At 41.5% G+C, this 13,786-nt stretch overlaps 1 protein-coding gene across 2 annotated transcripts in view; it reads left to right on the top strand.

Annotated features, from left to right (window-relative positions):
• HS1BP3 (HCLS1 binding protein 3) overlaps positions 1–13,786 on the top strand; it is a 111,329-nt gene that overhangs the window by 8,110 nt on the left and 89,433 nt on the right. For both annotated transcript variants that reach the window (XM_033939738.1, XM_033939740.1), the window contains exon 3: positions 12,779–12,986. In XM_033939738.1, the coding sequence (XP_033795629.1) occupies positions 12,779–12,986 (208 nt within the window). The remainder of the gene's footprint in view (positions 1–12,778; positions 12,987–13,786) is intronic.

Here is a 13,786-nt window from a genome sequence, read left to right as displayed (position 1 = left end):
GCAGTAAGTGTAATTTCCTAATTGTTCATATCTATAATGTATAGAAAATGTCTGCTGTTTCCATAAAACTTTGCTTATGTGACCAGGATAGTCACATTTTGTAGTTTATCTATTTAAAACATTGAATTTTCATTTTCTCATTCTTACAAAGTCATTAAAAGCAATTAACATGTATTTATATTGAAATTTTATAAAGCTTTTCATGATTTGTGATTGTATTGTAAGTCACTTTCATGAATCAGCCCCAAGCTGTAGTCTCCCATTATGTTCTCATTATATTGTCATTGGTGAAAATCTACAGTAGTATGTCCTGGTGGAAGCACTCACCTTGCTCCTCTGAGTATGCTTCCATGTTCCCCTTGAATGTCTCAAGATGAGCATCAAAGACATGGACGTTGAGAGACATCCTATAGCCCATTCTTCACCAGATTCTCAGTTTGCTGCCTTGTGATTGCCCAGGAAGCCCCGAACCTCTGCGACAAAGCTGTTCCAAGCTTCTTGGGAAATTCCTTGCATACCAGGATTTTCTTATCTGTGGTCCAACAAAGACACCAGTTTGATCTTTGTCTCATACAGATTAGGAAAGATGTCTTGAAGATACTTGAAGGCTGCTGGCTCCTTATCTAGAGCTCTGACATATTGTTTCATTAGGCCCAAACTGATGTGCAGTGGTGGCATTAGCACCTTCTGGGGGGGACCACCAGTGGTTCCCATTTGATGTTGTTTCTCAATGTAGGGTCATGAAATAGTTAACTGTTGTTTAAAATATTGCTCTGGCCTACATAACTGAAAACAGTGTATAATCTATTGACTGCATCTGCCTGAAATGTATGTCCCTGCCTTACCACATTGTAAGCTGAATAGATAAGAGTTTGAGCCTTGATGTGCCCTGCCCTTCTGTACATGTAGCATTTAGACCTGTAAGATTTAGATAAGCAGAGAAATGAGCTAGTTTCCTATAGGACTATAAGTTGTACCCCTGAACCTATCATAAGTGCTGGCTTAGGACCAATAATAATTGTAGAAAGTTATAGAAGTAACAAATGAAAATTGTAGTTTTTGCATATATTAGTTTGCGAAAAGGGCATAAAAGTCTGTGTATTTCCTGTTTCTGACACTCTAGTAGGCAGGCTATTAACTGCACTAGAGTCCCGGCATACTGTGAATAAAACTCTTGTACTTTCTTCACGCCTCTGACTTTGTGTATCCAAGTGACCTTTCATCCCCATAGAGAACTCGCTCCACTGTGGGCAGTCCTGCCTTTGGTAGTGCACCTTTGTGTCCCTACTGTCACAAAGGCAGAGATAGCAGGGAAACTTGGTAAAACCACCTTGGAAACCCATTAAGAAAGCCACCATTTTGAAGTCTGCAATGACCTCCCAGCCATACTCGTTATACTTCAAGTTGCTTAGTAAGGTCTTGATGCTGTTGTAACCTTATTGAGGTGCACTGAGTGAGCCAGTGGAAGAGATGGATACTTGTTCAGATGGGTCTTGTCAGACAAATCTGATCAATTTCTTTGACTGGGTGACCACAGAATTGTATAAAGAATGTACGCTAGATGTGGTGTATTTAGATTTTAGCAAAGCCTTTGACAGTGTTCCACACAGACTTCTAATAAATAAACTGAGTGCCCTCGGGATGGGTCCCAAAGTGACAGGATGGGTCAAGAACTGGTTGAGTGGAAGGCAACAGAGGATAGTGATCAATGGAGATCAATGGAGGAAAGGGATGTTACAAGTGGTGTGCCTCGAGGTTCTGTTCTTGGGCCTGTTCTTTTTAACATTTTTATAAACGACATTGCTGAAGAGTTGTCGGGCAAGATTTGCCTCTTTGTGGATGATACCAAAATTTGCAATAGAGTAGACATGCCGGTTGGTGTGAATAGCATGAAGAAAGACCTGGCGAAGCTTGAAGAATGGTTTGAAATTTGGCAGCTAGAATTTAATGCTAAAAAATGCAAGATCATGCATTTTGACTGAAAAAACCTGAGGGAACTGTACAGTTTAGGGGGTGAAGAACTTATGTGCATGACAGCAGAGCGGGACTTGGCTGTGATTGTATGTGATGAACTTAAAGTAGCCAAACTGGTTGAAAAGGTGACGGCAAAAGCTAGAAGGATGCTAGGTTGCATAGGGAGAGGTATAGCCATTTGGAAAAAGGAGGTATTGATGTATAAGACTTTGGTGATTCCTCATTTAGAATATTGTGTACAATTCTGGAGGCTGCACCCCCAGAATTGGATGGAGTCAGTCCAGAGGAAAGCGACTAAAATGGTATGTGGTCTTCATCATAAGGAGTATGGGGACAGACTTAAAGATCTCAAACTGTATACTTTAGAGGAAAGGCGGGAGAGGGGTGATATGATAGAGACATTTAAATACCTACGAAATGTAAATGCACATGAGTCGAGTCTCTTTCATTTGAAAGGAAACTCTGCAATGAGAGGGCATAGGATGAAGTTAAGAGGTGATAGGCTCTGGAGTATTCTAAGAAAATACTTTTTTTTACAGAAAGGGTGGTAGATGCATGGAACAGTCTCCCAGAAGAGGTGGTGGAGACAGAGACTGTGTCTGAATTCAAAAGGGCCTGGGATAGGCACGTGGGATCTCTTGGAGAGAGAAAGAGATAATGGTTACTGCGGATGGGCAGACTAGATGGGCCATTTAGCCTTTATCTGCCATCATGTTTCTATGTTCCCATTATGAAGCAGCACAGCTTTGATGCTGTTGGATGATTAACAGTGAAGAGATGCCACTCTTTTGGGCTACAGGTGATTTCAGTTGCCTCAAAAAGTCTGGTTACATTGTGGCAGAAGCAGAATCCATCTTGATGGATGAAGAAGGTGGAAAAAACTTGGTGGCGTGTCCTCTAATCTGTGACTTGCACACTTTTATCCAACAAGTTCCACTACTTGAGCCTAAATGTCAAAAGCTTGACATTGGACTTGGTGAGACCAAGATCTCTGATCAAGTCATTGAGGTCTTTGCTGAGTGGCAATACCCTACCGTGCCTGAGTGAAAGGGCCCCTAAATTTACTCAGCTTGGAATCAATCTGGAATGTTCTGCAAAAAAGGTAAATTTCAAATATCAATGTTTAGTCATAAAAACAAAGTATGAAGGGAATGATATCCATTTTCTATACTTTTGTAGCATAGACAGTTAAGAGAACAATTACCCAGGAACAAAAAATAAAAAATTGTTACATAGGGCTATTTCTCGTGGAGGAATTCTGTGCAAATCTTTGAATATTATAGTGTTTTATTTGCACAGAATTTCTCCATCCTAAGGTCTGAACTTTCCTCCTATTTCCCTCTTCAAGCTCCAGCCTCCCCTACCCTTCCCAGTGGCATACTCACATTTCTCTGCTCTCCCTTTCATTGCACTCCTGGAGCTGAATTTCCATCTGCCATGCAGAGATCATACAGTAGGAGGAGGAAGGCATGAACCGCTGCACATCAAGTCACCTCCTCCTCCTCCTCTGCTGGTTTAGACTGGATTGCTCATGCGAACTTCAGAACTCCTGGTTTAAATCAGCAGAGGAGGCGGAGGTGACCTGATATGCGGCGGTTCATGTCTTTCTCCTGTTGCATGATCTCTGTGGAGAAAGGGGGGAGAGAGACCTAGTGCAGGCACTGAAGAGAATTCTTCACAGTAATCCCGCCCCTCAAATCAGGAAGTAACTTCAGAGGGGGGCAGGATTGAGACCGGCAGAGCCTATAGCAATTTGGCAAAAGGGAAGGCCCCCGCGAAGTCTGGCTTCATTATGCCAAAACAGTTTAGCGGAACAGGGACCAAAGGCAGGGCTGCTCACAATCTGGATGTGCTGCTGACTCTTCACTCTCCCCTCCTCCTGGTGGCTGGCAAACAGCATGGAGGACCGCTGGGAGAAATCGGCTGCCTGCCTGCATGTCGGGCCTGCCCCTGATCTGCGACTGTATTCTCCACAGCCAGACCCTAGGTTTAAATTTGATATATTTTTTTTAAATTACAGTATAAATTGAGACCCCCATTTAAATCTCGGTTTATATTTGAGTATATTCAGTACATATGTGCTGACTAAGGCTAAGCTCAATGCTACTGGTCACAGATGGCTTGCTGCACTAGCTACTTATGATTTCAGTTTGAAATACCGCCCAGGAAAAGTAAACATTGATGCTGATGCACTATCAAGGACTAGATGGACCTAGTGTCTGATCCGGTGAAGGCGTTTCTTATGTTCTTATGTAATTCTTCTTACCCATGGGTTCAAGTACCAGAAGATGGGACAGAGCCTTATGCCAGCCCACTAGTTAGGTTCTTCACTGGGAGTGTCTGCCACCATCCTTCCTGGGGCTAAGTGATGATGGTTTATCTTCTTTAAGCAAATCTGACCTGCAAAAGGCCCAGAGAAATGATCCATGTTTAGAGCCAATGTGGAAAGCAAAGAAGTACCACAAGCCTATTGAGTCTATAATGTCAAACCACCCAGAAGTAGCTCTTCTACTTCGTGAATGGGACTGTCTGGTTATGTCAGATGATTTGTTCTATCGAACCACCCAAGATGCCACCGACTGCCCCAAAAAACAGTTGGTGCTGCCGCAGAAATTTTGTGGTTCTATATTGAGAAGTTTACATGATGAGACTGGCCATATGTGGATCGCATCACTGAGTTGATTAAAGCCAGATTCTTCTGGCCCATATTAATTATATGATACCAATGGGACAAACATGGGGTCATTTCGAGGGAGTGTTTAGGGGGGAGGGTTATTCGAGTGGGCAGACTTGTTGGGCCGATGGCCCTTTTCTGCCGTCATACTCTATGTTTCTATGTTAATAAAAGCAGGAAAACCAATTTGAAAATCTCTCACTGTTTTCCTGTTTTTATTGGGATCATTTAGGGCTCCTTTTACAAAGCCGCACTAGCGGTTTTAGCGCATGCACTGGATTAGCGCACGCGCAATCTACCACTTGCTCAAAAGGAGGCGATAGCGGCTAGTGCGCATGGCAATTTAGCGTGCGCTATTCCGCGCGTTAAGGCCCTAGCACGGCTTTGTAAAAGGAGCCCTTAATTTTTACATGATATAAGAAACTCCTGATGCAGGTGGGTGTCCGCCAAAACACGGCTCCATGTCGAGTCTTGATCTTATTAAACATTACATTGTATTTTATTAAACTTTATATTGACTGGAAGACATTGTGTCAGACCCCTACTCCTTTGCTTCTTTGTGACTGTAGAGGCCTACATGTTAGACTTATCGATAGCGGAACAAGCCCCGGTGAGCTTAGAGAATGTGGAAAATAGTTCAGGTGGCCCTGGGTGTGAAACAGAAAGAAGCTCAGAGTAGCTTGTCATATGTTTTAAGTTTGGGGTTCCCCCCCCCACCTCCCCTTTGGAGCTTTTCTAGCTGTATCGTTAACTCTGCAAGTCCTGGGTAGTAATGATGAGGAATCCAAAGTTAAGAGGCAACTGACAACCTTAAAATAGCCTCTATATATCCACTGTAACTATTCCACACAAACAACTTAACCCAGAAGGCTAAGGTGTCTCTTTCTTTGGCCAACAGCAATGACATCTATTAATGGGAACTACAATAGAAATAGTAATCCATTGTTATTAAATTTGATTGTGGTCTGTCAAACAAGAATGTTTTGTGTTGGCTTCAGGTTTCCTTACAACAAAATTGCTTTAGATTTTCTCTAAGATTAGCTAATAGCATATTCAAAATAAATGGTGTCTTGGCTTGCATAGTGCGTTTGACAAGCTTTTGTTCTTTATCTTGCAATAATGGCATAGTGGAGACTATAGTGGGTTTGCTGGAGCATGACCTGTTGATGGGTGATAGGCAGATCGAAAGTGGGGACAATGGGAGCCTCAGCTGTCAAATACCATGCTTTATAGAATTGCTCGCATGGTCATTTTAAGTTAGCGCAATCTCTGACAAACATATGGTCACCTATCCCCTAAACACTGTAAGCGTGACAAAGGCAAGCTGGTGGAATATGCCAATCATATGGATTGTTGAATCAATGAGACAGATGTGAGGTGGACGCCTAAAAGCTGACAGTGGCTTAATCAGCAATGATGGTGATGGTGAGAATCTGACAAGCCAGACATACTTAGAAACCATCGGGAGTTTAGCTCTCATAAATGTATCTCTAACAGTGAAAAAAATGAAATGTAATTGGTTTTAGCTATGCTGCCTGCAGATGCAAGATTCTTACCAGTTTTACTTGAAAACCTATGAGAGCCTTTCAGATGACTTCACATTATTGTATTGCACATTGGAAGATGTTTGTTTACTAGTATAAATGGACAGGTTTTTTTTTTTTTTTTAAAGTACCTGCATAATCCATACGTGTACTTACTGACAGACTTATACTATACTTTCCAGTTTAACAAAAACACTGTGGAGAAGGTGATGTTCAGGATGCAGGCTTTATTGAAAGTACAGTCAAATAATCCACATGACAAGATGCCTTGGATCCAAGATGTTGGAAGTTGTGGACCCAACACGGTCCGTGTTTCGACAAAACTGGCTTCCTCAGGGGTCCTATAAATGATGATATAATAGATGGAATGCATCCTAAAGTGATAGATAGTTAATTTCAAAAAATCGTGTGGTAAATTGTGATTTAATGTGTGAGAATGCGGATTTAAAATAACAAGTAAAAAAGTGACTGGTGTCAGAAAATGTGTTGTTTTTTTTTTTAAATGAAAACTGTAAATGCTGGAAAGGTGCAGGTGTTGGAGAATATCTAGAAGTTACCAAATAAATGCTGTGAACTACGCGTTTATCAAGAGTGAAAGTTGCATAAGAGAAGTGTAAAATGATGTGATTGGGTGTCAGATGATACCCATCCCGTGAAATTCATGACAAATGCAGTAATGGATAAAACATGTCTAAAAGTGGCCAAAATGAACAGATAAAAAAAGAAAGAAGAAAAAGAGAGATTTGCTTCTGCTTTTTCTAGAAGTACTTTTTTTTTTTAAACTTGAAAATAAAGCGTATATTGGAAAACAATCCGTGCATGTTATTTCCTTTGACCTAAGCACACCCCTGATCCCACTTTCTGTTTTACATGAATTAAAAAAAAAAAAAAAATACACCTTTTTAATCCTTACATGTTCTATAAAGCAGTTTTCTGGCAGCCAATTTGCCCAAATGGCTTTTGAAAATTAATCATGTTTAAAAAAAAATCTACCCTTGGTTACTGACATAAGATTCATATTAAAACAAAAAAGATATTTGCTTGAAAATATACAGTATGGGGCTCATAATCAAAAGAGAAAAATGTCCAAAAACTGGCCTAAGTAGGCACTTGGACGAACATTTCTCAAAAATGTTTAAGTGCCGATAATAAAACCGGGTGTTGGACGTATTTCTAAACGACTTAGGCCTTCATAGTACCGCTCAACATCCAAAGCTAAACGGTGCATTTCGGGAGGCGTGTCGAGGGCGGAAGTTGGGCGGGATGTGGACCGGCTTAGACTTAGTCATACAGCATGTATAACCGAAAGTTATACAGCTCACGATTGACGGAACTTGGACGTTGTGGCTTAGACCTTGTAAAACATGGTTTAAGTCACAAAACCTCACCTAAACTCACCAGATAAGCACTGAAAACACAGACCCCCACACACTACCCCAATGATCACCAACACCCCTCCCCCACCCCCATAAAACTTTTATTCACAACTTTAAATTTCAGCCTCCAGACCATCATCACCTGGTCGCCTGGCATAGGAAAGCCTAGTCATCCAGCACAGAGGCAGCTTAAGTCATCTTGGGGGTGGGTTAGGGACCTATGGTGAGAAGGACCTATGCCCATAAGCCCCTGTAATCACTGCATTGATACTTAAACATGTGTACTCCCCTATACACCCCAAAACTCTTTTTTACTGGCATATAAGTGGCTCCTGCAGCCATAAGGGCTATTGGGGTGCTAGATAAGTGGTTCTAGGGGATTCTGGAGGTGGTTTGGGGGGCTCACTGTCACCTATAAGGGAGCTGTAGTGAGGAGAAGCCATGGCACCCTTTTTGTGACATTCACAGCAGTGCCCTGTAAGGTACCCCACTATTTAGGTGGCATGTCTGGGTGTGCAGTCCATCACTTTGCAGACTCCTCCCACGTCCAACAGGGCTTGTTCTAGGCGTTTTGGACTTGGACGGAAAGTTAGATGGAAATGTGGTATAAAGATGGACGATTTAGCGGCTTGGACGATCAGATCGGCAGGACATATAATTAGATGATTTTCGAAAGTCAACAAAAGTTGGACTATCTTTCGAAAATGTGTCTTAGGCTCTTTTTAACTTTGAACGACTTGCGAGATGGACGTAAACGGACTTAGACGTCCCTTTCGATTATGCCCCTCCACACATATTGCCCAAAGTTGTATTAAGCATACTACTAAACTTTGAGTGATTTTGTAAGGTGTATTATCAAATTGAATGAAAGAATGAATTATGGTGCATAAAGTGGTAATGGGAAATCACTGCAAAATGGTATAGAAATTGCCAGAATCTCAAGATTCTGGTGATGCTTGGTATTGCCCAGCATTTTGGCAAGATATAACATATTTTGATGCTCTTTGTCATGTTTCCTTGAGGCGAGACTGTCTATATCCCAAGGCAAGGTGTTCTGTTTGCCTGTCTCCTTGAGGAATATACAATATTAGAAATCCTAAATTAAAATTTAAAACTACTTTGATACCTCTCTGTCTCCTGCCCATCCACCCCTTCCTCTTCCTATCCCTGAAATGCTTTCATGTTTTCCTTATATATACTGATATTTGTCAACATCTTCTTATTTCTGATCTGAAGAAGAAAGGTTACCTTTGAAAGCTCATCATAAAATGCATTGAGTTAGTCTAATAAAAAAGGTATTACATGGTTTCCTTTGTTTGTTTGTTTTTTTTGTTTTATTTCTATATATTACCTAAATTAAGCCAAAACGAATCACTAGGGGGCACACAAGCACTGTCTGTGTTTCTAGCATTCCCTGTGTGCAGCCGTAATTGAAGTTTCTAAAAATGAAACGTACCGTATTTTTCATTTCATAATATGCATTTTTTTCCAACCCCTGTCATGATGAGCAAAAATTTATTATTATTAGAAGAGATTTGACTCTTAGCTCTCATGGAAGTACCAAATAACACAGTGTCATATGATAATGCCACCAGATTTTCCAGTAGATTATTCACTTGGCCCCAAATGGATTTCCAAAAACTAAGTATCAACGGACAATAGAATATTAAATGATCTAATGTCCTGGCTTCGAGATGACAGTGCCAGCATTTATTAGACTTAGAGCTGTCTAATTTCTGTAAACGAACTGGGATCCAAACTGCTCTATGTAACAAGAAAAACCAAGTTTGCTCATAGATGCCGACGCCGTACTTCTCATCCTTCAAGCCCAAATACATGGCCATTGAGATGCAGTAATCTGATGTTTTATCGCAATGCTCCAAATGTAATTTGATAATTTGCCCTCTCATGGTAGCTTTGAAAGCATCCCATAATGTTTCTAAAGAGATTTCCTCTGAGGCATTGATTTGAAAATATTCATTCATTTTTAATTGAAATTCTTAAATAAAGTTAGAATCTGCAAGCAATGTATTATTGAATCGTCATGCCCATTATTTTGTTACTAGTGTTTTAGCCCGTTACATTAATGGGTGCTAGAGTAGATGTCTGTCTGTCTGTTTTTTTTTTTAAATTTGTCTCTCTCTCCTTGGACGGTGTCTGTCATTCTTTCTGTCTGTGTCTCTCCCTGGCAACCTGTCTGTCTATCTTTATTTCTAACTCTATCCTCTTCCCTCAATCTTGCATGTGCCCTTTTTTCTTTCTCCTCCCCACTTCCTTCCAATGTCTGCTCCCCCTGTCCCTCAGACTTCCATTCAGCAGCTATCCCTCCTATCCCCCACACTTCCATTCAGTGTCTGTCTCCCTATCTCTACCCCTTCCATCTACTGTTCATCCTCTGTCTTGCCCCTTCCATTCACTACCCTCTCTTCTCTTTCCATCGAGTGTCCGCCCTCTCTCTCTCTGTTCCATATGGCATGTTCTCCTTCCTTTCTCCCCTTCTTCCTTCCCTCCATACCCTGCCATCTCTTCTTCCCTCCAAGCCATTCTCTCCCTCTCTGCTCCCTTTCCTCCTTGAACTTCATCGGGCAGCAGCACTCACAATTCATTGCTGTTGCCGGCTTCATTTCTTCCTCTCTGGTGGGTCCTGTTTTCATGAAAACAGGAAGTAGGCAGGACCCGCCAGAGAGGAAAGCCTGAAGCTGGCAACAGTAGCGAATTGTAAACGCTGCTGCTGCCCGAAGAAGCCAGGCCTTGAAGCATCCGAGGCAGACCACTTCTGTCCCCTCCCAGCCCAACCCCCGCTGATTCTCCTATCTCTCCCTGCCATGCGACCCTCCCAGCGAGTGACCTTAACAACAAACCTCCCTCCAGCGTTGGCAGCTGCAGCACGCTAAACAGGCTGCTTCGCAGCTTTCTCCTGCCGGTGAGTCCCTCTGTCGCGTCACTGATGACACGGCAGAGGGATTCATCGGCAGAAGAAAGCCGTGAAGCAGCTTGTTTAGCGTGCTGCGGCTGCCAACACTGGAGGGAGGTTTGTTGTTAAGGTCACTCGCTGGGAGGGTTGCATGGGAGGGAGCTATAGGAGGGTCAGCGGGTCCCGGAGCGAGGATGCTACCGCTTAGTGAGTGAGTGGAGGAGTCAAAGCGCGCATGCACACTCTTGCCGGCCACGGATCACGGAACACGCCGGTAAGAGTGCGCATGCGCGCTTAGGGTTTTATTATAAGAGATCCTCAGAGACAATAATTCAAGTAACTTCCATATTCAATCTTGTAAATAATTGTGCTAAAGACTTCAAACTTAGGGATCCTTTTATCAAGCTGTGGTAGGGGTTTAACACGTGGAATACCGCGCGTTAAACCGCCTGCCGCGCTAGTCGCTAACGCCTCCATTGACGAGGCGTTAGTTTTTAGGCTTGCCGCGGGGGTTAGCGCGTGATGAAATGTCCGACGCGCTAACCCCCGAAGCGCACCTTGATAAAAGGAGCCCTTAAATTGAATACTGAAAAAACAAATGTCTTCCTTGCAAGTCCATCTAATAAAATTATGGAGACTTCTTTGGTGATAAAATTATATCATAAGCCTCACAATAAAAATCTTAGGTGTTATTTTGGATAAATCCTTAACCTTTGAAGCTCATACTTTTTTATTTTTATTTACTTCTATACCACTTATATCCTAAGTGGTTTACATTCAGGTACTTTATCATATTTCCCTATCTGTCCTGGTGGGCTCAAACTTATCTAGTGTGCCTGGGGCAATGAGGGGATTAAAGCGCAAATTCTATAAGAAGCGCCAAAAGTTAAGTGCCTAGATAGGCACTGTTCAGCGTAATTCTGGTAAAATTGGGTGCTGTTTAGTGAATCATGCTGAGCGGCACCTATTTTGGAGGCGCCCAATAAATAGGACAGCTCTAGGCACAACTAATAGGTAGGCGCCCATGCGAGTGCTTAAGCATGCTTAAGAGCAGGTATTCTGTAAGAAGGCGCCTAACACATAGCCAATGCCCACGCCTAACATGCATAGCGCCTCTTTTTTTGAAGGCCACCTAAATTTTTAGAGGCGCCTTGTTATAGAATCGCGCTTTCTTGATAGGCGCCTATGTTTCAATCAGTGCTGATTAAAAAGCTTAATTGAGCTTGTTCTTCAATTTAGATTGGTGCCTATCTAGTTGGGCGCCTACAAAATAGGTGCCTAGCTTTAGGGGCTGGTTAAAGAATTTGGGCCTAAGTGACTTGTCCAGGGTCTCACTGATACTGATATCCTAATCAAAAAATGTTGTTATTCTATCTGGAAATTGCGTTCATTAAAATCATATTTTGATTCCTGGTCTTTCAGATTGTTGGTCCAATCCCAAATTTTGAGCATATTGGATTATTGTAATAGGATCATTTAAAAAAACTATTAGGAGATTGAGGATTGTACAGAATTCCGCAGTGCGTTTGATATTTGGGCTGAAAAGGTCAGATCATGTTATTCCATATACAGGAAATTGCATTAGTTGCCCATTGAGGCCAGAATTGTGTTTAAGTTTGCATGTTTGTACTATAAAACGTTAGTTGGACTTATTCCTATCTATCTCACTAATCATTTTGTGCTTCCTACATATTCTTGTCCCAGGCGGGGAATTTTTCTATTCTCATTTCCAACACTAAAGGGATATATTTCAAAGAGATTTCTGGGAAAAACTTTTGTCTTACCAGGCTCGTGTTTGGAGTAAAAGTATAAACGGTTTATTTTTTAATTCAGTCTCTTATCAAGTGTTTAGAAGATCTGTGAAGACTTATTTATATGACAAATTTATATAACAAACTCTAGTTATATGGATATATTTTTGTTTTGTGTTTCATCTGCATCTGGCAGATCTTCTTGATGTAAACCGTTTTGAACTCTCAAGGTATAGCGGGTTATAAATACATTTTTATTATTATGGAAAAAGGTTATATATGATGCACTGTAGTCTCCATAAAATACATATTCCTTTATAACGCAGAAAATATCTTGGACCCCAATATCCCCCAGTTACAGTCTATGGTGTATTATACAGTATATAACCTTTTTCTGTAAGCATAGCATATGATTCTTTGTTTTGAAAGTTATAAATAATTGGCAATATAGACAATGTTGACTGGGCTTTGACCTGCTCAACCATACTTTTTATCTTGTCTTTCCATCTGTTTATTTATCTGCTGTTAAATTTTATGTTTTTCAGGTCTCTAAAAAGTATAGTGAGATTGAAGAGCTTTACCATAAACTGGCTTCTCATTATCCACACGTATCTTTTCCACCAGTACCGAGGAAAGTATTATTTGTTGGGGAATCTGATATTAAAGAGCGAAGAGCAGCATTTGATGAGATCATGAAGTTTATCTCGAAGGATAAGGATCTTGCTACCAGTTCCCTGTTTCTAGAATTCTTAGGTAACTTTATATATATTGATTCAGAAGATTTTTTTTTTTTTTAATGTTGATAAGCTTAACAAACTGATTCTATAAATGGCGCCTACCTTGGTAGGCATCTCGAAAAGCGGCACCTACCACATCGCTATTTGTAGAATTAAACCTAACGCCTAACGCCATATAAATCAACTTAGGCGCCAGTATATTAAGCCAGGCTTTTCTTGACTTGATATACTGGTGCCTAAGGTAGACTCCTACCAGCGTCTAAATTAATCCATGCCCAAACTCTGCCCCTAACTGCATTGCCTTCTGTGTTGGCACTGGAAGGTGCCTACTGGCTAATTAACTCCCCCCCCCTTTTTTTTTTACAAAACAGTGTGGCTTTTAGCACCAGCCATGGTAGTAACAGCTCCAACACTCATAGGAATTCTATGAGCGTCGGAGCCGTTACCGCCATGGCCAACGCTAAAATATGCTTTGCGGTTTTGTAAAAGGGGGTAATTTTTTTAAAAATTGTTGTTTAATCAGTTTTTAATGGCACTTTCAATATAAAAAAAATTGTTAGGCATCTAATCGGCAGCCACTGCCGGTTTAGGCACCTAACTGTAGGCGCAGTTTATTCAATCTGAGGGCCTTTATGTGTAAGACTTTTGAAGAATGATGGGGAGTGTGTGGCGCAGTGGTTAAAGCTACAGCCTCAGCACCCTGAGGTTGTAGGTTCAAACCCACGCTGCTCCTTGTGACCCTGGGCAAGTCACTTAATCCCCCCATTGCCCCAAGTACATTAGATAGATTGTGAGCCCACCAGGACACATAGGGAA

This window comes from Geotrypetes seraphini, chromosome 3, assembly GCF_902459505.1.
Source record: "Geotrypetes seraphini chromosome 3, aGeoSer1.1, whole genome shotgun sequence".
In the NCBI taxonomy this organism is placed as follows: Eukaryota; Metazoa; Chordata; class Amphibia; order Gymnophiona; family Dermophiidae; genus Geotrypetes; species Geotrypetes seraphini.
Note: the sequence above shows the minus strand (reverse complement) of the source record. Positions and strands in the feature narration are given on the sequence as shown.